Source organism: Coregonus lavaretus (assembly GCF_964263955.1).
Source record: "Coregonus lavaretus genome assembly, chromosome: 12".
NCBI classification, from domain to species: domain Eukaryota; kingdom Metazoa; phylum Chordata; class Actinopteri; order Salmoniformes; family Salmonidae; genus Coregonus; species Coregonus lavaretus.
This window is the reverse complement of record NC_139999.1, coordinates 51,005,351-51,032,377: the sequence shown is the minus strand read 5'-3', so window position 1 is coordinate 51,032,377 and position 27,027 is coordinate 51,005,351. Positions and strand designations below refer to the sequence as shown.

General features: G+C 42.0%; 1 protein-coding gene across 1 annotated transcript in view; it reads left to right on the top strand.

Annotated features, from left to right (window-relative positions):
* Positions 1-27,027, top strand: part of LOC311138270 (copine-9-like) — a gene marked incomplete at both ends in the record, with an annotated part of 142,723 nt that overhangs the window by 100,378 nt on the left and 15,318 nt on the right. Inside the window, 10 exons of the mRNA XM_084172953.1 lie at positions 12,856-12,919; positions 14,745-14,848; positions 15,263-15,367; positions 17,943-17,984; positions 18,475-18,586; positions 19,138-19,191; positions 19,572-19,633; positions 19,838-19,884; positions 20,354-20,535; positions 24,707-24,834. Coding sequence (XP_084029079.1) covers positions 12,856-12,919; positions 14,745-14,848; positions 15,263-15,367; positions 17,943-17,984; positions 18,475-18,586; positions 19,138-19,191; positions 19,572-19,633; positions 19,838-19,884; positions 20,354-20,535; positions 24,707-24,834 — 900 coding nt within the window. The remainder of the gene's footprint in view (positions 1-12,855; positions 12,920-14,744; positions 14,849-15,262; positions 15,368-17,942; positions 17,985-18,474; positions 18,587-19,137; positions 19,192-19,571; positions 19,634-19,837; positions 19,885-20,353; positions 20,536-24,706; positions 24,835-27,027) is intronic.

The window sequence follows — 27,027 nt, the reverse complement described above, 5'->3', positions numbered from 1 at the left end:
TCCAGCAGGCCACAAATGTGCATGTGTCTGCTCAAACGGTCAGAAACAGACTCCATGAGGGTGGTATGAGGGCCCGACGTCCACAGGTGGGGGTTGTGTTTACAGCCCAACACCGTGCAGGACGTTTGGCATTTGCCAGAGAACACCAAGATTGGCAAATTCGCCACTGGCGCCCTGTGCTCTTCACAGATGAAAGCAGGTTCACACTGAGCACATGTGACAGACGTGACAGAGTCTGGAGACGCCGTGGAGAACGTTCTGCTGCCTGCAACATCCTCCAGCATGACCGGTTTTGCGGTGGATCAGTCATGGTGTGGGGAGGCATTTCTTTGGGGGGCCGCACAGCCCTCCATGTGCTCGCCAGAGGTAGCCTGACTGCCATTAGGTACCGAGATGAGATCCTCAGACCCCTTGTGAGACCATATGCTGGTGCGGTTGGCCCTGGGTTCCTCCTAATGCAAGACAATGCTAGACCTCATGTGGCTGGAGTGTGTCAGCAGTTCCTGCAAGAGGAAGGCATTGATGCTATGGACTGGCCCGCCCGTTCCCCAGACCTGAATCCAATTGAGCACATCTGGGACATCATGTCTCGCTCCATCCACCAACGCCACATTGCACCACAGACTGTCCAGGAGTTGGCGGATGCTTTAGTCCAGGTCTGGGAGGAGATCCCTCAGGAGACCATCCGCCACCTCATCAGGAGCATGCCCAGGCGTTGTAGGGAGGTCATACAGGCACGTGGAGGCCACACACACTACTGAGCCTCATTTTGACTTGTTTTAAGGACATTACATCAAAGTTGGATCAGCCTGTAGTGTGGTTTTCCACTTTCATTTTGAGGGTGACTCCAAATCCAGACCTCCATGGGTTGATACATTTGATTTCCATTGATACTTTTTGTGTGATTTTGTTGTCAGCACATTCAACTATGTAAAGGAAAAAGTATTTAATAAGATTATTTCATTCATTCAGATCTAGGATGTGTTGTTTAAGTGTTCCCTTTATTTTTTTGAGCAGTGTATATTAGGAAGTCAGGCGAAACTCCCTCAGTTGTCAGCCACAGGGCTTTTTGAAGATACTGTAGCTTGGAGTGAGATTTCCTATTGTGAATGTTATTGGCTTCACCCCTACCCGTGGGGGTCTGGGAGTGCCTCCCCAGGAAAAAAGTTTTAAAGCTCAATTCCTGCCATTCTACATATTTTCACATTGCTAAGGCCCATGACCAGGGTGGAAAAAAATCACAGGTCAGATATATTCAGGATTCTTTTAAAGTTTAATACACACTCAAACCTCGACGACTTGGTTTGAAGTTACTTTGAGATTATTTGGGCATGACATTTAGAGTATGCTAACTGGGGGACATTGAGTTACGTTGTTTTTTGTTTCGAAAATGCTCATATTAACGGTTGGTGGCAGTGGCTAACATTAGGATGAATTGCAGTCTCTCCTTGTCCATAAGAAACCAACATGTAAATATGTCATTAATTTGGGTGAACTATCCCTTTTAAATAGGACCATAGAAAATCGTGCCTAGAGGTAGGTCTCCAAGAGGGTTGCACGCCCACCCCTGATCTATGTTTCCCAAATACTGGGGGTTTGAATATGTTCATGTGACATTTGATTTCTACAAATTACCCCACATTCAAGAAACATCTAATGAATATCAATCTTCAGGTGGTGGAGGCTGATTTGCAATACCTTGCCATCATAGTACTCTGCATAGGCAAGATCATTTGCATTTATGCCTACTGTTTCTGTCTAGCAGCTTGTGCACAATACTAAAATGACAATACAAGATATTTGAGGCAAGGGGTATTTCCATATAGCCTATTCTCATGACTTACCCTATATTCAACACTGTCCATAAATGCTTACAAAAATGCATAGCTCTCACTGAACCTTTTAAAATAAAATCACAAAAAATGTATTTGGCATATCATTTTTCAAATAGCCTAATTACACCAGCAACATTGGTAAGAAGTGAAATAATAAAAGTATGGGGAATAACTGGAGTGTTCTTGCTGAGATAACCACACTAATTAGTCTATATTTTTAGCCCATTGTAGGGAATGGGAATTGTTCTAATGACTTACATCAGCTATTGTGAAAGACCAAATAGATTACCCACAGTTACACATTAGGGTTCACAATCGTTTTGGGCAAAATAATGTATATAATACAGTGAGACAAATAATTTAAGCAAAATTCCTGCTGAATGCTGCTTTTTCGTTGTTACAGCCTAATGAACCTAGTGCTAAATTGCCAATGACCAAACAAGGTGAATAATGAAGCCTATGGATCTGAGGCTGATGCAAGTGGTGGATTAAATAACTAGGCTATATTATCACATGCTGTCACATTCTGTAACAGGGACAGTAGTGACAGCAAATTAATTTGTTGACAATTATGTGTACAAAAAACCACTACAAGTTGCCGTGCTGCTCTTTTGGCAATTGAGTTAATCAACTTTGATCAGCAGAAAACGAACGTGCCTGTCCAGTCCATCAACATTAAAAACAAAAGATAGTGATAGCGCTGACGTCGTCCACCTATTCCTATGGAAAACTCCCGATGGCCAGTCAGTATCTGGTGTGGCCACCAATTGCCTCATGCAGTGCGACACATCTCCTTCGCATAGAGTTGATCAGGCTGTTGATTGTGGCCTGTGGAATGTTGTCCCACTCCTTTTCAATGGCTGTGTGAAGTTGCTGGATATTGGTGGGAACTGGAACACGCTGTCGTACATGTCGATCCAGAGCATCCCAAACATTCTCAACGGGTGACATGTCTGGTGAGTTTGCAGGCCATGGAAAAACGGGGACATTTTCAGCTTCCAGGAATTGTGTAAAGATCCTTGCGACATGGGGCTGTGCATTATCATGCTGAAACATTAGTTGATGGCGGCGGATGAATGGCACGACAATGGGCCTCAGGATCTCGTCACGGTATCTCTGGGCATTCAAATTGCCATCGGTAAAATGCAATTGTTTCTGTAGCTTATGCCTGCCCATACCATAACCCCACTGCCACCATGGGGCACTCTGTTCAGCAAACCGCTCGCCCACACGATGCCATACAGTGGGGAAAAAAAGTATTTAGTCAACCACCAATTGTGCAAGTTCTCCCACTTAAAAAGATGAGAGAGGCCTGTAATTTTCATCATAGGTACACGTCAACTATGACAGACAAAATTAGGAGAAAAAAAATCCAGAAAATCACATTGTAGGATTTTTAATGAATTTATTTGCAAATTATGGTGGAAAATAAGTATTTGGTCAATAACAAAAGTTTCTCAATACTTTGTTATATACCCTTTGTTGGCAATGACACAGGTCAAACGTTTTCTGTAAGTCTTCACAAGGTTTTCACACACTGTTGCTGGTATTTTGGCCCATTCCTCCATGCAGATCTCCTCTAGAGCAGTGATGTTTTGGGGCTGTCGCTGGGCAACACGGACTTTCAACTCCCTCCAAAGATTTTCTATGGGGTTGAGATCTGGAGACTGGCTAGGCCACTCCAGGACCTTGAAATGCTTCTTACGAAGCCACTCCTTCGTTGCCCGGGCGGTGTGTTTGGGATCATTGTCATGCTGAAAGACCCAGCCACGTTTCATCTGCAATGCCCTTGCTGATGGAAGGAGGTTTTCACTCAAAATCTCACGATACATGGCCCCATTCATTCTTTCCTTTACACGGATCAGTCGTCCTGGTCCCTTTGCAGAAAAACAGCCACAAAGCATGATGTTTCCACCCCCATGCTTCACAGTAGGTATGGTGTTCTTTGGATGCAACTCAGCATTCTTTGTCCTCCAAACACGACGAGTTGAGTTTTTACCAAAAAGTTATATTTTGGTTTCATCTGACCATATGACATTCTCCCAATCCTCTTCTGGATCATCCAAATGCACTCTAGCAAACTTCAGACGGGCCTGGACATGTACTGGCTTAAGCAGGGGGACACGTCTGGCACTGCAGGATTTGAGTCCCTGGCGGCGTAGTGTGTTACTGATGGTAGGCTTTGTTACTTTGGTCCCAGCTCTCTGCAGGTCATTCACTAGGTCCCCCCGTGTGGTTCTGGGATTTTTGCTCACCGTTCTTGTGATCATTTTGACCCCACGGGGTGAGATCTTGCGTGGAGCCCCAGATCGAGGGAGATTATCAGTGGTCTTGTATGTCTTCCATTTCCTAATAATTGCTCCCACAGTTGATTTCTTCAAACCAAGCTGCTTACCTATTGCAGATTCAGTCTTCCCAGCCTGGTGCAGGTCTACAATTTTGTTTCTGGTGTCCTTTGACAGCTCTTTGGTCTTGGCCATAGTGGAGTTTGGAGTGTGACTGTTTGAGGTTGTGGACAGGTGTCTTTTATACTGATAACAAGTTCAAACAGGTGCCATTAATACAGGTAACGAGTGGAGGACAGAGGAGCCTCTTAAAGAAGAAGTTACAGGTCTGTGAGAGCCAGAAATCTTGCTTGTTTGTAGGTGACCAAACACTTATTTTCCACCATAATTTGCAAATAAATTCATAAAAAATCCTACAATGTGATTTTCTGGAAAAAAGGTTCTCAATTTGTCTGTCATAGTTGACGTGTACCTATGATGAAAATTACAGTTGGTGGCTGACTAAATACTTTTTTCCCCCACTGTACATGCGGTTGTGAGGCCGGCTGGACGTACTGCCAAATTCTCTAAAACGACGTAACAGCTCTCGTGGACATTCCTGCAGTCAGCATGCCAATTGCACGCTCCCTCAAAACTTGTGACATCTGTGGCAATGTGTTGAGTGACAAAACTGCACATTTTAGAGTGGCGTTTTATTGTCCCCAGCACAAGGTGCACCTGTGTAATGATCATGCTGTTTATCAGCTTGTTGATATGCCACACCTGTCAGATGGATGGATTATCTTGGCAAAGGATAAATACTCACTAACAGGATGTAAGCAAATTTTTGCACATAATTTGAGAGAAATAAACTTTTTGTGCGTATGGAAGATTTTTGGGATCTTTTATTTCAGCTCATTAAACATGGGACCAAAACTTTACATGTTATGTTTATATTTTTGTTGAGTATATTTTACTTTGAAGCGGGCCATATTGCTGAATGGGGCTGATTGGCACCAAGAAATCGCTAGGGATCATGGTGAAAGTAGCCGTAACTAACAAAGGATCATGGTCGTTTTAGTCATTTTCATCCTGCCTGAGAGAGTCAACCGGCTCGGAGCCTGCCGGCCCATAATTGGTCTGTGTCAGCACGTGGTCCTGTGTGATGACAAATGTAGTAGTCATTAGGATCACTATTTCATTAAATATCTTGATTTGTAGCAATCTTTAAAATAATTCACTGTGGGGTTCAAAGTTGATTCTAAACACATTTTAGAGGCCAAAACGGCTATCTAAAAAAAATTGTTTGGCCCTTCTGGCGATCGTAATTTACATAGGCTTTCTAGGAAAACCAGGGCTTTTGGTACCGCTAGGTTGCTACGCAGTAGCCGACCAGCAGAGCTCGTGACTTCACGCTCCAGACCGGACACTGGGGGTCCAGTCTGCCATTGCTGCACTCCACTCTAATTGTGAGAGGCGTTTCTTTACAAACGTGCATCCAACCCTTACTAAACCAATCACAAGCTTCAATATGCCGTGGTTCACAGTGCGGTGGCAGAAAAATTATGCATCTCCCGGGTGAAGCTGCTGTGGTTACAATGCTTGTGATGTAGAATTGCAGACGCATATGCTCCGATTTCAAAACTATTTGGAGGCACAGTTGAAAAGTTAACGCACTGAATAATTAACTGGATTAATTACAAAATCAAAGCAGTAGGCCTACTTTTATTTATGCCTGAGAAATAAGAGGTGTGGCGCGTGAGCGTGTGAAGAGGGTCAAATGCATGTGTCTCACGCCCAGTGCTTGAGAGTTGGCAGCACTACAGTCATGTTCATGTGACATTCATGTTTACGTAGTGTGGACCTCCTCATTTTATTCAACATTCTTGGCAAGAGAGACTTATATTGTGACACCTTTTGAGTGATGTCCAGCTGACTTCTTTGACAAAAATGTGTTCTTGACATAGACATGCAGTGTAACGTGTAGCTACATCACATAGTGATGAATTGGGCAATAAAAGCAAATAGCAGCCTCTAATTCTAATGTCTATTCCTTATCTTAATACACCTTAGACCAAGCCCTATACACTCATCTTAAATGCCATACCTTAACAATAACAAAAACTCATACAGGTGAGGTGGTACATGTGAGTTGCAATGCACAAATCTGAAGGCTTGGTGTCTATGGAACTTTCCAGATCTGGCTATTATTACCAATCATATGTCACCATGGCAACAACTCATCCAGGGCATATGATACAGTGTGTAAGCATTGTTTCTCTGAGTAAGTGCAATGGTTTTTAATGTACAGGTCAAACTAATACTGTACATACAACACACTCAAACCAAAATAAATTGAAACAAATGCTGTTAATGACCTTGCAAATGCTATATAAGCCTAAATAGTATCATTGATGATATATGACTTATAAAGTATGGTTACATTTCATTTGATCTGTTAAACCTACCCTGTGGAATGACTTCGATAGCAACATGAATATATTTAGTGATCTCTCAATAATCATTCTCACAATAGCACATTGGTAGTAGTCAGTGATAAATAGCTAAGTAGGGCTTGGTTAAAACTCTGGATGGGAGACCAAATGAATAGCTGTAGATAGATCAACTCTCCAGTAGAAGGTGTGCCCAGCCTATTGTTTTTTTTCTGATAGTGGATATAACGTTGAAGATCTGACGTTGTTTCAAAGGTACAAATTCAACATATTTTATACAAGATTTGTCTATGTTGAAAATTGGTTACAATGATGACATAATCCTGTGGTTGGAAATTCCACCCTCAAAACAACAGTTGATTACTTTTTTCAAATCCAATGTATTTTCCACGTAGATTCCATGTCACAATACGTTCACAAATTATGTTGAAACTACGTTGATTCAACCAGTTTGTGCCAAGTGGGTAGGGTTTCAACCACTGATTTCAGATGTTATGATATTTATGATATTTAATTGTGTTTGGTTGTCAACGCAACCAAATACCAGCATTTGAAGGAGATGTCTTCTGCTTGGATAATTCCATCTGTGCCACTGACTTTAGTCTAGCTTTAATTCCAGTTTGTCTACAAATTAATAATTCATATGTTGGATTCACGTCTCCATCTCAACCAAAAATCAAGGTTAAAGAATAGGACTAAATCAAATCAAACTTGATTTAAAGTGCATTTAAAGTTTGATTTGATTTAGTACTATTCTTTCATTTCTTTTTGGTTGAGATGGAGACGTGAATCCAACATATAATTTATTAATTTGAAGACAAACTGGAATTAAAGCCAGACTAAGTCAGTGGCACAGATGGAACTTTTCGAGGCAGTACATAAATCTCCTTCAAATGTTGATATTTGGTTCCGTTGACAACCAAACACAATTTAATATCACTTTTGGAATACAATTAATAGCCTATTAATTTGTCGACAAGTTAAGAAATTACATGATGGATTAACGTGTCCAATTCAACCAAAAATACAAGTTAAAAAACTGGGATTAAGCCAGTGGCTCATATGGAACTATCCAAGCAGTAGATACATGTAAATGTTGATATTTGGTTGCATTGACAACCAAGCACAATTCAATATTACTTTTTGTAATACAGAAAATAGCCTAAAGTTAAGGCTATCTTGTAAACTAATGTAACATTCAACCTTAAAATGAGCAACACATTGTGGTGGACATTCAACACCAGGGACACCTGAAAGTAATAGTAAATGAATCACTCTTTATTATCACGGCCGGAGAGGTTCACAAACTCAATCCAAGCTTGATGAAAACTCTGAAAATTGAGTTCCCTTTCAGTCCTTATATACTGCTACACAAACAAGTCATATAAGCATCATTTACATTATTAATTATTAATTATTAACATTGGTTTCTGCATGTGTCTGACCTCACAAGGCTTCTTCTCTCAAAGTTGGGACCTTGAAACTGAGATACTCCTTTTGGATCCCAGAGCAATGTTCTGGGTGTACTGCCAATTGGTCTGAGGAGGAGGTCACAGTCACCTGCACGAACCAAGACAGAGTGAGAGAAGATGCTGTGTACATTTCAAGGCTATCTCTTCAGACAATCAAATTTTCCCTCACAACATCCATGGCCACATTTTGAGGTTACTGTAACTACAGTACCTTCAGAAAGTATTCACACCCCTTGACTTTTTTCACATTTTGTTGTGTTGTACAGCCTGAATTAAAATTTAGATTTTTGGGTCACTGGCCTACACACAATACCCCATAATGTCAAAGTGGAGATTATGTTATTACAACATTTTTACAAATTATTTTTGAATGACTACCTCATCTCTGTACCCCACACATACAATTATCTGTATGGTCCCTCAGTCGACCAGGGAGGTTTTCCAATGCCTCGCAAAGAAGGGCACCTATTATTAGATGGGTAAGAAATAAAAAGAGCAGACGTTGAATATCCCTTTGAGCATGGTGAAGTAATTAATTACACTTTGGATGGTGTAGCAATACACCCAGTCACTACAAAGATACAGGTGTCCTTCCTAACTCAGGGATTTCACCATGAGGCCAATGGTGACTTTAAAACAGTTACAGAGTTTAATGGCTGTGATAGGAGAAAACTGAGGATGGATCAACAACATTGAAGTTACTCCACAATACTAACCTAATTGACAGAGTGAAAAGAAGGAAGCCTGTACAGAATAAACATATTCCAAAACATGCTTGCAACAATTCACTAAAGTAATACTGCTATAAATGTGTCAAAGAAATACACTTTATGTCCTGAATACAAAGTGTTATATTTGGGGCAAATCCAATACAACACATCACTGATTACCACTTTCCATATTTTTAAGCACAGTGGTGGCTGCATCATGTTGTGGGTACGCTTGTAATCTTTAAGGACTGGGTAGTTTTCCAGGATAAAAAAGAAACAGAATGGAGCTAAGCACAGGCAAAATACTAGAGGAAAAGCTGGTTCAGTCTGCTTTTCACCAGACACTGGGAGATTAATTCACCTTTCAGCAGGACAATAACCTAAAACACAAGGCCAAATCTACACTGGAGTTGCTTACCAAGAAGACAGTGAATGTTCCTGAGTGGCCGAGTTACAGTTTTGACTTAAATCTACTTGAAAATCTATGACAAGACCTGAAAATGGTTGTCTAGCAATGATCAACAACCAATTTGACAGAGCTTTAAGAATTTTGAAAAGAATAATGGACAAATGTTACACAATCCAGGTGTGGAAAGCTCTTAGAGACTTACTGAGAAAGACTCACAGCTGTAATCACTGCCAAAGGTGCTTATAGAAGGTATTGAATAAGGGGTGTGAATACTTGTGTAAATGAGATATTTCTGTATTTAATTTTGAATACATTTGCTGAAATTGTCATTATGGGGTATTGAATGTAGATGGTGAGAAAAATATTTAATCAATTTTGAATTCAGGCTGTAACACAACAAAATGTGGAATAAGTCAAGGGGTATGAATACTTTCTGAAGGCACTTTATACATTTACTTCTTATGTAATCATAGAGCATGCATGTTCAAAATAGCATGCTTAGGTCGTAGAAGGTCTGCGGAGAACTTCACAATTGCTGTAATAATCTGCCTAGAATCTCTAATGGCATTGATCACTGCGCCATGCACTTTTAATGTAATCTCAACTGCAATCCAGGTCATTTGGTTCTGCTATTAGACGAAGCACAGTGATAACACATTAAGCTGTTGTATAAATAAATAAAATATCTGACGTTGTATTCCCATTTGAACTTTGCTGTGCTTTTAAATGGTTGAAAGCATAGTGACAACTAACTTTTGGCTGTCTTTTTGAGTGGGTGAATATAGGTTGTAATCTCATTGATCAACGTATCAACCAAATATGACCCAATTATACACGTTGAAATGACGTGGTGTGCCCAGTGGAATCACACCATACAGCCTGTAGCATGTGTGTTCCACTGTGGCTGCATCTGAAATGGCACCATATTCCCTGGACTATATAGTGCACGACTTCTCCTTGTAAAGTAGTGCACTTGAAATTCAACAGTAGTGCACTATATTGGGAATAGTGTGCCGTTTTGCATGGAAAATGTCCCAAATGGCATGCTATTTCTTATATAGTGCACTACTTTGGACCAGAGCCCAAAATGAAATAAGGGCCTATTTATTTCTGCAACAACACATTCATCACAAATTGTAAGCAAGCTAGTTACAGGGCCTCCTAAAGACAGGATTGACATCGGGAAAAGAGGGTGGGCGATCAGCTGATCATTGATGTTGATGATTTATGTAAATCTACTAGTTAGCTAGTTGGAATTTTTTTTTACTGATTGTGATTTATCTTCCGGTAGTGAACTTTAAGATGTCTCAACAACTTGCGGGCAGTGGGTTCAGAACTGAAGAAGGGATGAGTCAGTGGTTGTTTTATTTGACCCCCACCTTTTAGAACCCTGATTGTAAATAGCCTTGGTCATTTGTTCACCAATGTAAAGCCTACGACCAGAAACATTGGTGTCTTCTTTGACCCTGACCTAAACCTTGAGCTGCATGTATAGAAGGTTGCCCAGTCCTGCTTTTATCATCGAATAAATATTGCTAAAGTCGTATTTTATTTCAGTCTGTCACGGATCCCCCCGGTACTGCTGCTCATTCCGTTCACCAGCTCCGGAGGTCTACGTCACCGGCCTTCTAGGCGTCACTGACCTGGATCATTACCATCAACCCCAGACTGTCTTGTTTCATTACGCACACCTGGTTCCCATTCCCCCTGATTAGTATGTGTATATATGTGCCCTCTGGTCCCCATTGTCCTTGTCGATTATTGTCCCATGTCCGTTGGTCTCGTGAGTACCGTGTGTTGTGCTCTTGTTATTACGGGTCTCATCCCGTGTATTGTGTAGAGGTTACACCTCGCTCTTTTGTTTGGGTTACATCCCTTTGTTATATATTTACTTGTCTGTTTTGGGCTTCGTCCCTGTCGTTTTCCATGACGTACCTTGTGTTGGGTGGAGTAAGTAAAACACCCAATACGTATTCCTGCGCCTGTCTTCTAATCATTATACAACGTGACACAGTCACTGATCTGGAGGAAGTTATACAGTACATGCTTTTATTTCCTCATGCCTAGATTACACTGTAACTCTTTCCTCATGCCATGGAACACTGTAACTCTTTGTACACGTCTCAGTCAAAAATCATTCCATCGTCTATAGTTAGTTCATAATGCTGTAGCTTGGCTTTTAACGGGCACCAGAAAATTATATCACCACCCAAAAGGGCACTTGGCGAGTGGGAGGGCAAAGGGGCATGTGCTCGGCACAGTTAGACTCCTATCTTTGCACGTGCCTGTCTCTGTGTGTGTCTCTGTGTTTGTGCGTGTACGTGCAAACGTGTGTGTTTACCAGAACTGAGGGTATTAGGGTGTCTTCTGACAGCAACCAGCTCTGTGTGTGCCCTTGTCAAGAAATCTGTGTGTCACAGTGGCATAGCGGAGAATAGAGAAGATCTGAGTACATGGAACGCTGGGGTAAAGAAGGTTCAAAAGGCATTGTAAGCATTATAAACAGCCTTGTGAAGAGGCTGTCAACCAGACGTGTGTGTCTGTGTGTGTGTGGTAAATTGTCACCGGTGCGCATACCACCTCAGGCTGTTGTGAGCGCTTCAGGGTGTGTGTTTGTGGCACGGGTGTTTATGATTACACCCTTGAAATTCACAGCGAGAATGTTAATCATCCTATAGCCACGCTTACCAGCCTTAGTGCAATGTCTACTGGATGGAATAAATCATTTTATGACATGCTGGATTTGACCATCTGTAATTCTCTTATAAGAATCAACCCGTGAATAATATTTTAGGTGAAATGTTTATTTGGTTTTTGCTTCTACCAATCTTCTTCTTGGGAAGAGAAACCTAATGCTTTTTTCCTGTCTCTATCATTGATACACATCTATTTAAGCTATTTTGAAAGCATCGCTCACAGCAAATGAAAACGCCGCCCCCTTGTTAAATAGGTATTCCCCTCTTAACATCAGTCCGTCTGGCCTCCTTTTAAAATCTAATTCCATTACAATTACCCTGATCTCCTCATACATCATTTGATACACTCCAATCAGCCCTAAAATGAATTAGTTTGTTTGGATTTAATGGTAATGGGTCCCCTGGTGAAAATGACTCATCTCAAATCTGTCATCTATCTTCAATGGCTGTGTTCCAAATTGCACCCTATTCCCTATTTATGTGCTCTATCGGCCCTGGTCAAAAGTAGTGCAGTGTAAAGGGAATAGGGTGCCATTTGGAATGTAGAAAAGTGTGGAGGAGGAGGAAAGTCTCCCTGAACTGCCCCTGTCTGTTTCTATGAAAAATAATTTAGTCATCCCAACATCTGATCTAAGGTCAGGCCTCTGCCACTGGTTTCAATGTGGAGCGATGGGCTGTTCTCAGACCTGTTGATTTGGAGTCTGAATGCGAGTTAGTAAAGCTATCAGGGCTGACCTCTATCTGTCAACATGAGGTGTGTGTGTTCATGCGTACGTGCATGTGCGTGCCTGTGTGTGCATGCTTGCGTATGTGTGTCTATTTCACTCAAGGTCTTGACCTTCCATGCAATGTACACATGAATGCATACAAAGAGGCACACTAATATAATTAATTCAGCATTTAAAAAGCAAATGAGGTACACAAAACACTGACCCAGGACCCTAAACCAGTACCTATCATTCTTCGTTTTTTCTTTCTTTCCTCCTCCCCTGAACTCTCTCTCTCTCTCTCCCCAGTGGGATCCCAGGGAAAAAGTGTGGGAACATCATATTCACCGCTGAGGAACTGAGTAACTGCAGGGTCAGTATCACACACGCATCACACACACACACATATTCTCATCCATTCAACATAGGGAATATAAAACCTTTGACTACTTTTGAGAGCACTACGGGCCCTGGTCAAAACTAATGCACTATATTGGGAATAGGGTGCCATTTGGGATGCAACCATTGAAAGATGATCATTCTGACAAAGAAATGAAGACGACAATATTCAAATAAATATACATCCGAACTGTGAATAACGACATTGACAATTGCCCTCAGAGTTATGAATAATTGTATCTATCGCTCTGTTCCGTTAATACACTCTCTCTCTTTCTGTCTTTTTCTTTCTGTCTCTTTCTGTCCCTCTCTCTCTTTCTCTCTCTCTCTCTTTTTCTCTCTGTCTCTTTCTGTCTCTCTCTTGCCCTCTCTCTCTCTTGCCCTCTCTCTCTCTCTTTTTCTCTCTGTCTCTTTCTGTCTCTCTCTTGCCCTCTCTCTCTCTTGCCCTCTCTCTCTCGCTCTCTTTCTGTCCCTCTCTTTCTTTCTGTCCCTCTCTCTCTTTTACTCTCTGTCTCTCTCTCGCCGTCTCTCTCTCTGTCTCTCTCTCGCCGTCTCTCTCTCGCTCGCTCGCTCTCTCGCTCTCTCTCTCGCTCTCTCTCTATCTGTCTGTCTCTGTCTGTCTCTATCTCTCTCACACACACAAAACAATTAAAAATGAGAACATCATTTGATAGCCCCCCCCCCTTAGTTGTTTATTAACCATTATTTGACCAGGTATTGGCAGAAAACAGTGCACTAATTTCTCTTTTACACTTAGGACCTGCAACCTTTTCTAGCATGATAGCTAAAATTAAACATGTCTCAAGTTACTCCTTTTTTCTAGCTTTCAAATAGGCACTTTTCTGCAGGGGAGAAGAGAAGAATGTGCCTATTTGAAAGCTAGAAAAGTTAGAAAAAAGGAGTAGCTCGAGACGTTTCTTTAAAATAAAAGTAGCTCTCATGCTAGAAAAGGTTGCGGACCCTTGCTCTAAGACAGGACTGCTCAACCCTCTTCCTGGAGATCTACCGTCCTGTGGGTTTTCAGTCCAACCCTAATTTAACACACCTGATTCTACTTATTAGCTGCTCCACAAGACCTTAACTAGCTGAATCAGATAATCTAAAGTAAGGTTGGACTGAAAACCTACAGGACAGTAGATCTCCAGGAAGAGGGTTGGTCAGCCCTGCTCTAAGACATGGAGAACATAGTTCATTATATTGTTCATTACAGAAATACAGAGGAAGGGGCATGCTGCGAGGCAGATGAAATGTGTTTATTCTGCCACCTCACTCAGATCTCCAAAAGGTGTGATTTCCAAAGGATGTCGGGCTCATAGAAATATAATTACTAGAACGGGAATCCCCATTCAAGTCAATGTTCTATTTATGTGGGTGGGCTGCTCCTCCTCGGGAGATATTTGCTCAACCAAATGAGTCTGTTGTTTTTGCTTTCTCAGATGTTTCCCCATGAAATATTATGAATATGGGTGTTGTCCCGGAGGTGCATTGCAGCTGCATATGCACACCATACTTATTAACGACTTTTACCTTTAAAGCTCTTGTAGTTACTCCTTATCTTATTACAAGGTTGCAATAATTCAACCACTAAACCATCCCCAAACAAGAACCATACTTTCACATACTTGGTCAGAAAAAAATATAAATGCAACATTATAGTGACGTTTAACAGTGACATTGTGGTTACAGTATATGTAATTTAAGCTGACATATTAGTTATATGTCATTTATATTACTTATGTCACTATGGTGACCTAAAACCACCACCTTGCTTTGACGTTGAGACTTGTCTTTTCTCTCAGGACATTGCTACCATGCAGCTGTGTGCCAACAAGCTGGACAAAAAAGACTTCTTCGGCAAGTCAGACCCCTTCCTGGTCTTCTACCGCAGTAATGAAGACGGAACGTGAGTGTGTGTGTGTGTCAAGATGAGTTCACTTCCCTCATTGTCTGTTATATAGATCCAAATATATGCCTCAACCCAAATGAATGAATCTGTCACAACAAGTATTTTGGAGAGAACAAAGAATTTCATTTATTTGGTATTTATGGCTTATACTTCTAGGGCTATGCCTTTTCATCCCTGTACTTAGTGGTCCTTGTGTGTACAGTGTTGAAATGGGGACCATATAAATACAATTACTAGAACGGGGGGAAAAGCCCCTCAGACCACGGCCATTCGATTGCACCCTTATGGGTAATTCTATTTCCGTAGGTTCACCATCTTCTTTGGTATTTGTAGTTTATACTTCTAAGGCCTATGTTCCATCCCTGTACAGTATCTGTATTCAGGGCTCCTTGTGTGTGCTGTGTACCGTAGGTTCACCATCTGCCATAAGACGGAGGTGGTAAAGAATACTCTGAACCCTGTGTGGCAGCCCTTCACCATCCCCGTACGAGCCCTCTGTAATGGAGACTATGACAGGTGAGTGACACAGACAGCCAAGAGATCAAAGGTCAACGGATCAAAGGTCACTTAGTACCCAGGGTAAAGGGATGACCACATGAGCGACACTGAACAAACATATAAACGCAACATTCAACAATTTCAAAGATTTTACTGAGTTATAGTTCATATAAGGAAATCAGTCAATTTTAATAAATTCATTAGGCCCTAATCTATGGATTTCACATGACTGGGAATACAGATATGCATCTGTTGGTCACAGATACCTTTAAAAAAGGTAGGGGCGTGGATCAGAAAACCAGTCAGTATCTGGTGTGACCATTTGCCTCATGCAGCGCGACACATCTCATTGGCATAGAGTTGATCAGGCTGTTGATTGTGGCCCGTGGAATGTTGTCACACTCCTCTTCAATGGCTGTTCAAAGTTGCTGGATATTGGAACTGGAACACGCTGTTGTACACATCGATCCAGGGCATCCCAAACATGCTCAATAGGGTGACATGTCTGGTGAGTGAGCAGGCCATGGAAGAACTGGAAAATGTTCAGCTTCCAGAAATTGTGTGCAGATCCTTGTGACATGGGGCCGTGCATTATCATGCTGAAACATGCGGTGATGGCGGCGGCTGAATGGCACAATAATGGATCTCAGGATCTCTTCACGGTATCTCTGTGCATTTAAATTGCCATTGATAAAATGCAATTCTGTTCATTGTCCGTAGCTTATGCCTGCCCATACCATAACCCCACCGCCACCATGGGGCACTCTTTTCACAACGTTGACATCAACAAACCGCTTGCCCACACGATGCCATACACGCTATCTGCCTGGTACAGTTGAAACCGGGATTAATCCGTGAAGAGCACACTTCTCCAGCGTGCCAGTGGCCATAGATGGTGAGCATTTGCCCACTGAAGTTGGTTATGACGCCAAACTGCAGTCAGTTCAAGACCCTGGTGAGGATGACGAGCACGCAGATGAGCTTCCGTGAGACCGTTTATAACAGTTGGTGCAGAAATTATTCGGTTTTGCAAACCCACAGTTTCATCAGATGTCCGGGTGGCTGGTCTCAAACCATGTGGAGGTCCTGTGGGAGGTCCTGGGCTGGCGTGGTTACACGTGGTCTGCGGTTGTGAGGCCAGTTGGATGTACTGCCAAATTCTCTAAAACGAGGTTGGAGGGGGCTTATGGCAACCGCTCTGGTGGAGATTCCTGCAGTCAGCATGCCAATTGCACACTCCCTCAAAGCTTGAGACATATGTGGCATTGTGTTGAGTGACAAAACTGCACATTTTAGAGTGGCCTTTTATTGTCCCCCAGCACAAGGTGCACCTGTGTCATGATCATGCTGTTTAATCAGCTTCTTGATATGCCACACCTGTCAGGTAGATGGATTATCTTGGCAAAGGAGAAATTATCAGTAACAGGGATGTAAACAAATTTGCGCACAACATTTGAGAGAAATAAGCTTTTTAAGCGTATGGAACATTTCTGGGGTCTTTTACGTTTATATTTTTGTTCAGTGTATTTTGGGAGTTTCATGTGGTTTTCTGTAGATTTCCTGTACATTGTCCTTACTGTTCCATTCGGTCATTGTGCAGAAGCTTTTAGTCAAAGCAACTTACGGATACTGTAGTAGGTACTCTATATTCAGTAAAACCAGGGATTTTTTTCTGTTAGCTGAATGAGTTTGGTGTGACATCTGGGGGAGTTCCCAGTATGGCTTCCGTACAACTCAAATCAAATCAAATTTTATTTGCCACATTTGCCGAATACAACCGGTGTAGACCTTACAGTGAAATGCTTACTTACAAGCCCTTAACCAACAATGCAGTTTTAAGAAAAAAAGTGTTAAGTAAAAAATAGATAAGTAAAAAAGAACAAATAATTAAAGAGCAGGAGTAAAATCAAATAATATTAGGGAGGCTATATACAGGGGCAAGGCTGTGGGACTAAGTAGCCAATGTTTTGTCACTGTCTGTGCTCAGTACTAAGGACTATGGAATGTTGCTGTAGCATGATGTACTACAGTACCCATGATGCTCTGTGGTGGTCAGAATAATGCCAGCAGTCGGCCATATTGTCTCAGAGGCCAGCGCTGGTGTTATTGGGACCAACATGGAGGTTCCACAACGTTTTGTTTATCTCTGGTTATTACACACACATGCATACATGCACACAAACACACACACCCACGCACACACACACCCTCACACAATCACACAATATTACTGATTTATGCTAAATGCAAATGTAATGAATCATATTCTATTGTTAATCAATTCAATGTAGTATGTGTTCCAATTACATGACAATTTTGACTGGGTAAATCCTTAAGGCTATTTGTTCATCACCTCATACTTCTCAAGGGACATACTGTGTTTGCCTCCCTCTCTCTCCTTCTCTTTCCCAAACATTTAGTTACATTACATGTATATGTGTATTTCCAGTGTTATTACTGTTCAAGCTTCTGTAGTATACTATCTTTCATTTCTCTCTTTTTCACTTTTTCTCTCATGCACGTTTGCATGTGCACACAAACACACACCCTCTCTGCGATTCTCATCGTTCTCTCTTATCTTCCCTTTCTCCAGGACAGTCAAGGTGGACGTGTATGATTGGGACAGAGATGGAAGGTAATTTTCTCTCTCTCCTCTCTTCTCGCTCCTCCCCTCCCCCTTGTTTCTTCCCTCATTCATTTAATTTACAATCTCCAGACAGCCTCAGACGCTCCAAATCTCCCTCAAATGTCATCCCTCGTTCTTTCTCTGGAGGGGAATCTTCATCACCTTATTAGTCCGGTGACATGGGGATGGGGAGATGAGAGGGACTCTCCACCGTAAGCACACACAACCATAATTCACTGATTGGAACTTTAAAAGGTTGGCGGTAATATCAGAAGGGAGAGGGTTTACGAATACGAGTGTTGACTGCCTCCATCTCTCTGTCCTCTTTCCCTCTCTCCTTCTTCACTGATGGTGGTTACTAATGTGCCCACAAGGCTTCCTCTCTAAATATCACACACAGATTGATAGCGGGCAGGTCCTATTTGGCTTTAGGTGATGATATTTAGATCTACAGAGAGGGGACGGGGTTGGTGTTTCCTTCAGTATGATACTCTTTCAGATGCTGCAGGTGTTACTCTCGCAACTATTCCCACAGTCATGACTTCATTGGCGAGTTCACCACCAGCTACAGAGAATTTTCCAGAGGCCAGAGCCAGTTCAACGTCTATGAGGTAAAAAAAGAACGGTAACACTTAAATTACTGCAGTGGGTCACACAGAGTGTTTATTGGTGGTCTTAAACAAATCTACTTTGAAACAAAAGTATACAGCTCAGACACATGGTTATGGGTTAAAAAAAAAAGAAGACACCTGTACCATGTCAGATATAGAGTTGAAATGTATTCAATTTTGAGGTTGCATCCCAAAATTACACTTGATATACTGTACATCACAGACAACTGAAATATAACAAAACTGTTTGACATAGCACACAGCTGTTACTCAGAAAACATATTTTATCTTTAATAATGAGATGAGCATTTTAGTGATTTTCCCATTAAAGCTTCATATTTTCCAATTCTGACGACTACATTTAGATAACCCCGCTATGAAAATAATGTTATTTTTCATCCGTCCTCTATCTCTTAGAATATGACATGTTCCATACAGTCAATTTATTTCCATACCATGCCTTCACACAGCAAACTATGTGGTGAAATCAAACCAGTCATCTTTTCTGAGACATCTGTATCAATGTACACATTTTTCCTCTTTTTGTCCAGGTTCTAAACCATAAAAAGAAAGGCAAGAAGAAGAAATATATCAATTCAGGGACAGTAAGTACCGGTTGAGCTTTCCCATTTCCATTTATCATATGTTTTATAGATAGGATTCATTGCCAATGTGATATGTCATATGCAGTAAAGGTTTTGCTTTGGCCATCTCTTTACATTTTAGTCATTTAGCAGACGCTCTTATCCAGAGCGACTTACAGTAGTGAGTGCATACATTTTCATACTAGTCCCCCGTGGGAATCGAACCCACAACCCTGGCTTTGCAACCGCCATGCTCTACCAACTGAGCTACACGGGACTTTCTCTTCCCTCTCTCTCTTTTTCCCTTGCTCTCTTCCTGTTTCTACTTATATCCCTCTCCTTATACCCCCCCTCTCTTTCTCTCTCTCACTGTTTCTCTCCCCTCTCTCCCTCCCCTGAAGGTCACACTGCTGTCCTTTAAAGTGGAGTCAGAATACACGTTTGTGGACTTCATCCGGGGAGGGTGAGCCCAATCTTTGTAACGCTCCATTAACATTAGAGGCCACTCTTAACAACGTTGATGAGCCGTTGATGGCTTGCTCAGCCTAGCTTGCATATCTGAAATTGTTTTGCATTGTGTTAACAGACAATGTCCTTTCTAGTCTTTATTATGTTTTTGTCTGGTAAAGTTTGAGTTATTCATTGTAATTCATCATTGTCTCCCAAGGACGCAACTCAACTTTACAGTGGCCATCGATTTCACAGCGTCTAATGGTAAGTGTGGCCGAATCACTTATACGGTTTGTTGTTTTTTGGCATTTATTTTAGGCTACTAAGGTTTCCCCAAACTTTGTTCAAAATAATATTACTCTAACAGTTGTCAAAGCAGGGCCAAATGTTGCCAGCAATATTTTACTATCAAATGAACGTTAGATACTGCAATGGTGTAGCTACTTGTCGGTGGATGCTGATGGACTTGAACCCACAGCCTTGTGGCTATAGGTCAATATCCACTCTAGCATATCACTTATCTAGATCAATGAATTCAACATGCATCCTAAGACAAGTAGTATGATAGTGTGAAACGTTGCCTGTTTGGCCTATACCTTTTTTGTATTTGATGTGTGTGTTTTGTGTGTTGTGTAGTAGGGCTCATTTGAAAATGAGGCCTGGTTCTCAATATGACTTCCCTTTCTAAATAAAGGTTAAATAAAACAATTAATGCTTTGTTGCTGTGTTCCAGGTAACCCGTCCCAGCCCACCTCTCTGCACTACATGAGTCCCTACCAGATGAATGCCTACGCCATGGCCCTGAAGGCTGTGGGGGAGATCATCCAAGACTACGACAGTGACAAGATGTTCCCCGCCTATGGCTTCGGAGCAAAGCTGCCCCCGGACGGCAAGATCTCCCATGCCTTCCCACTGGTGAGAGAGTGTGATGGAGGGAGGGAGCAGTTGTTGTTGATATGATGATGCATTGTTTTATTGTGTTTATGATGGACTTACTGTGGGTAATGAACAGGCACGGTTTTATTTCTTGCAATGAGGTGCTGCTACTTTATGCTGCAGTATTTACTGATCCACAGTCCTTGAACTATATAAATACTCTTTGATGACAATGTCCCTTCTGTAATGTGTTTTTGCTCTCACACTTTTACAGATGTGAAGTTGCCATCCACAATGCTTTCTTTATTCATATACTTCCCTATTTTTTACTGATAAGAAACTAAAATAGTGTATGTCCATCTATCGGGCTCAGTTGCGAGACCTTGCTGTTTCTTGAAATACCTGTTCTATTTTTGAGTAGTGAAGTCCATGCTACTTAACATCCCCCACATATCAATTTGTGTCCAAGGCTGACTGAAGCTCCAAGCCTAATAAATGTTTCATTTGATCTATTATATTGCTGGCAAAATATTGTACCAGATCATAATCCAAAATATGAACTTGCTTTACTCCAATGTTTGTCAACAAAGTAAATGTAAACAAACACTATATAGCCTCAAAACATGGTTAAAACTATAATTTTGATATCATGGATGGTCAGTCCTTGCATCCATAGCTCTGTCTATGAATTTGAGAGTGGTTACATTTCTCCAGCCAAATCCCTTAGCTTTTTACCAAAACAGGGGTGGGGAGCACGCTTTGTTGTTTCTACTGCTGATTGCCGCTTTAACATGGCGTGGTAAAGTCATGAAGAACACGAGAACCTCTAAATATGTCAACAAAAAACACAAATTGCAGCACCATTGTGTAAGCCAATGAGCTAGCGTCAGCCTCAAGTAGTTATGTGAAGTGTTTGAACAAGGGTAGAGGAAGGGCGGGAGGAAAAAAAACACAGTCAGAAAACAGCTCCAAAAAAAACAAACACCATCTGTTTGATGTGAAAAAGTGTGAAACAAAAAGGGACCAGACAGACACAGACCGAAATAGACTTTAGAGGACGTAGAGCTTAGCTTAGCTTCATGAGCCGATGAAAAATGAATAACAAACATGAAGAAGAAAAAAACGAGTTCTCCTCGGATTCTAGACGTCTACTATCTCCCTGGACAGATACTTCAGAGGAGAAAGAAAAAAGGGAGGACTTGTTGAACAAAGAAGAGTAAAAAAACAAAAGGAGTCTTATTTTCAGCTAATTTTAGACCCAAAGCTAGAGGAATTCGCCACAAAGAACCTCCTTGATGTGAAGGAAATGATGCGAAGATCTGCTCTTTAATTAGACTATGTTGTAAGATCTCAATGCCATGCATCAGACTTCACAAAGTGGACAGAAGAGACTGATATACTGCTTCAAACCAAAACGTGCTCAGTTCATAACAACGGCACCAGTAATGCCGTCCATATTTGTACCCGATGTATAGAAAGTTCAGGTCTAAACACCAGTGCTGGTCAATTTTGATAACCAAATTGAGAAAGATATGGACTCCACACACATTATTTTCTCTCTATCTTTTATATTATTTTCAGCATCAGCTAATAGCCAAGACAGGGACACATCTGACTAAATCAATCACTATCTGAATCATCTTCCTCTGACAAAATTCTCTCTCAAATTATATCAAATTGTATCATTTTATCAGATTTGTGAAAGACATGCTTCGCAGTATCCAAAAAGTGCTATTGTTCTCCTTCCCAAAATGTCTGAAACCAGTGAGTACATTGTGACACCATTGCTGTCGAGATTCATCACTGCTCTTTAACTTGGCTCATTTCCAAATGGGCCACCGCTCAATCAACTCTCCCAATTAGAGCTCGCCTCGGCGTGACGAAGCCCAAGCAAGTCATGCAAAGGCATCTTTTAATTAGACCACATTGTCTGATCCTGCTGGAAGAGGAGGGCTGCCTCCGCTCATAAGAAAATCTAATTATATTTGTCATATGCTTCATAAACAACAGGTGTAGATTAAAAGGCTCTGCATGGTAAATCTGCATTTACTGCGATACGGCCTCTGCAGAAGTCAGGGCACTTCTTGCGCTTCGTGGAGCAGAGCAGAGCTGTTGTGAAGGAAGTTGTCAAGGAAGCGAGTTTGTGTTTATACTTGACCCCCTGCCCCCACCTACCGTCAACCAATCATGTCAATGCGGAGCTATACGGAGCCCTCCGCATTGGGCACTGATGTTGGGCGATTAGGCCTGGCTCGCAGTCGGCATTACAATTCATCCCAAAGGTGTTCAATGGGGTTGAGGTCAGGGCTCTGTGCAGGCCAGTCAAGTTCTTCCACACCGATCTTGACAAAGCATTTCTGTATGGACCTTGCTTTGCGTGGGGGCATTGTCATGCTGAAACAGGAAAAGGCCTTTCCCAAACTGTTGCCACAAAATTGGAAGCACAGAATCATCTAGATTGTCATTGTATGCTGTAGCGTTAATATTTCCCGTCACTGAAACTAAGGGGCCTAGCCCGAACCATGAAAGACAGCCCCCAGACCCTTATTCCTCTTCCCACCAAACTTTACAGTTGGCACTATGCATTGTGGCAGGTAGCGTTCTCCTGGCATTAATCCGTCGGACTGCCAGATGGTGAAGCGTGATTCATCACTCCAGAGAATGCGTTTCCACTGCTCCAGAGTCCAATGGCGGCGAGCTTTACACCACTCCAGCCAACGCTTGGCATTGCGCATGGTGATCTTAGGCTGCTCGGCCATGGAAACCCATTTCATGAAGCTCCCGATGAACAGTTCTTGTGCTGACGTTGATTCCAGTGTGGCTAGAATAGCCGAATCCACAAATTTGAAGGGGTGTCCAAATACTTTTGTAGTGTGTGTGTATATATGTATGAGTTGGTTGAAAAAAGTGTATGTGTGTGTTGGGGTGTCAGTGAAAGTATGTGTGAATGTGTGCATAGAGTCAGTGCAAGGTTAATGCAGGTAAGTCAAGATATCCTCAATGGTGCAGCTGTAGTACTTTTTGAGGATCTGAGAGCCAATGCCAAATATCTTAAGCCTCCTGAAAGAGAAGAGGCACTGTCATGCCCTCTTCATAACTGTGTCTGTGTGTGTGGACCATGTTAATTCCTTAGCGATGTGGACACCATGGAACTTGAAGCTCTAGACCCGCACCACTACAGCACTATCAATGTGGATGGGGGCGTGCTCTCCCCTCCATTTCCTGTAGTGCCCGATCAGCTAGTTACCTCTTGCAGCAGTGCAATGCGATTTTCAAGTCATAACGGTTCAATTGGTGAATGGAATGCAGCTGTCAACATTATTTTTGATGTTTTCACATGACTACATTGTCCCTATGTCAAAACGATGCTTTTTCCTGATCCCCAATGTGTTTTCCTGATCTGACTGTGAGGGCCGATCCCTAAACTACGTAGTGCCGATATACATATGCTATCTAGGAAGTGGCTTTAATGAGCCAATGAGTGTTCTTATCGGAAGAGTTTTGATGCTGAATGTACAGACAGGAGACAGACAATGTTTCAAGGACCTCCACAATTGAAACAGTGTCTGTGTATGTCAAAATGAAAGGTTGTGTGACCACTGCGCTCAGAACAAGTCTGTCAACCACAATGTAATCGATTTTTCTTTTTTTTTGTGTTGCTGGTCTTTTGGGAACAGACATATTGTTTGATGGATTATTTTTGTTCTTATGTCTTGCACCTGAGCTTTCTTTCTGTCACGGTTTCTGCCGAGGCTGCTCCTTCTCCTTGTTCGGGCAGGCTTCGGCGGTCGTCGTCCCCGGAGTACTAGCTGCCACCGTTCGTTGTTTCTGTGTTCGTTTGGTTTGGTCTGTTTTGGTACACCTGTTTCTCATTTTGTCTTGATTATGTGTCCTTTAAGTTCTCGTTGTTTCTGTCGTGTGGTTGTGTGTAGTTGTTCCATGTCAGCAGGTGTTGCCAGTCAGTTTGTGCTCTATTTTTATAGAGAGTCCGCACTGTTGTGCGTTTGTTGTATTTTTACGCTGAGTGCGTTATTTTCCTTGTGCCTCCGGCTCTGTTTGTAGCCGTTCATTCTGTGGACTTGATTAAAGTATTTTGGACTTGCATCTGCATCCTGCATTTGATTCCACACCACACCTACGCCCGTCTCTGACACTTTCTCTCTCTCTCCTTCACTCTCTATCCCTCTCTCTTGTCCATGGTTTCCCACAGAACTCCAACAGTGAGAACCCAAACTGTGTGGGTATCGAGGGTGTGTTGGAGGCCTACTTCCAGAGTCTCCGAACCGTTCAGCTCTACGGGCCCACCAACTTCGCTCCTGTCATCAACCAGGTGGCACGGTGAGAGAATGACAGCACACACACACACACACACACACACTAACACGCACGCACACACACACACGGAAAGAGTAGTCACGCACACACACACACACACACACACACACACACACATACATACATGGCTACAGTGCATTCGGAAAGTATTCAGACCCCCCCCCTTTTCCACATTTTGTTATGTTACAGGCTTATTCTAAAATTGATTACATTGTTTTTCCCCTCATCAACCTACACACAATATCCCATAATGACAAAGCAAAAACGTAAATATGACATTTACATACACTACCGTTCAAAAGTTTGGGGTCACTTAGACATGTCCTTGTTTTCGAAAGTAAAGCTTTTTTTTTGTCCATTAAAATAACATCAAATTGATCAGAAATACAGTGTAGACATTGTTAATGTTGTAAATGGCTATTGTAGCTGGAAACGGCTGATTTTTTATGGAATATCTACAGTACATAGGCGTACAGAGGCCCATTATCAGCAACCATCAGTCCTGTGTTCCAATGCCATGTTGTGTTTGCTAATCCAAGTTTATCATTTTAAAAGGCTAATTGAACATTAGAAAACCCTTTTGCAATTATGTTAGCACAGCTGAAAATTTTTTGTGCTGATTAAAGAAGCAATAAAACTGGCCTTCTTGAGACTAGTTGAGTATCTGGAGCATCAGCAATTGTGGGTTCGATTACAGGCTCAAAATGGCCAGAAACAAATAACTTTCTTCTGAAACTCATCAGTCTATTCTTGTTCTGATAAATGAAGGCTATTCCATGCGAGAAATTGCCAAGAAACTGAAGCTCTCGTACAACACTGTGTACTACTCCCTTCACAGAACAGCACAAACTGGCTCTAACCAGAATAGAAAGAGGAGTGGGAGGCCCCGGTGCACAACTGAGCAAGAGGACAAATACATTAGAGCATTCCAGGTGAATACCTCATGAAGCTGGTTGAGAGAATGCCAAGAGTGTGCAAAGCTGTCATCAAGGCAAAGGGTGCCTATTTGAAGAATCTCAAATCTCAAATATATTTTGATTTGTTTAACACTTTTTTGGTTACTACATGATTCCATATGAGTTATTTAATAGTTTTGATGTCTTCACTATTATTCTACAATGTAGAAAATAGTAAAAATAAAGAAAAACCCTTGAATGAGTAGGTACGTCCAAACTTTTTACTAGTAGTGTATACATTTGTTTAAAAAAATCTAAAAACCTGTTTTCGCTTTGTCATTATGGGGTATTGTGTGTAGATTGATAAAAACAATTGAATCAATTTTAGAATAAGACTGTAAAGTAACAAAATGTGGAAAAGGTCAAGGGGTCTGAATACTTTCCAAATGCAATAATGCAATCCAAATGCAATACACTACAGAAGTATCTGGACACCCCTTCAAATTAGTGGATTCGGCTATTTCAGCCACACCCGTTGCTGTATAAACTTGAGCACACAGCCATGCAATCTCCATAGACAAACATTGGCAGTAGAATGGTCCGTACTGAAGAGCTCAGTGACTTTCAACGTTGCACTGGCATAGGATCCCACCTTTCCAACAAGTCAATTCTTAAAATGTATGCCCTGCTAGAGCTGCCTCGGTCAACTGTAAGTGCTGTTATTGTGAAGTGGAAATGTCTAAGAGCAACAACGGCTCAGCCGCGAAGTGGTAGGCCACAGAAGCGCACAGAACGGACTCCGAGTGCTGAAGCACGTAGCGCGTAAAAAACGTCTGAACTGTTCGTCGGGAGCTTCATGAAATGGGTTTCCATAGCCGAGCAGCCGCACACAAGCCTAAGATCACTATGCACAATGCCAAGCGTCGGCTGGAGTGGTGTAAAGCTTGCCGCCATTGGACTCTGGAGCAGTGGAAACTCGTTCTCTGGATTGATGAATCACGCTTCACCATCTGGCAGTCCGACGGACGAATCTGGGTTTGGCGGATGCCAGGAGAACGCAACCTGCCCCAATGCATAGTGCCAACTGTAAAGTTTGGTGGAGGAGGAATAATGGTCTGGGGCTGTTTTTCATGGTTCGGGCTAGGCCCCTTAGTTCCAGTGAAGGGAAATCTTAATACTACAGCATACAATGACATTCTAGACGATTCTGTGCTTCCAACTTTGTGGCAACAGTTTGGGGAAGGCCCTTTCCTGTTTCAGCATGACAATGCCCCCGTGCACAAAGCAAGGTCCATACAGA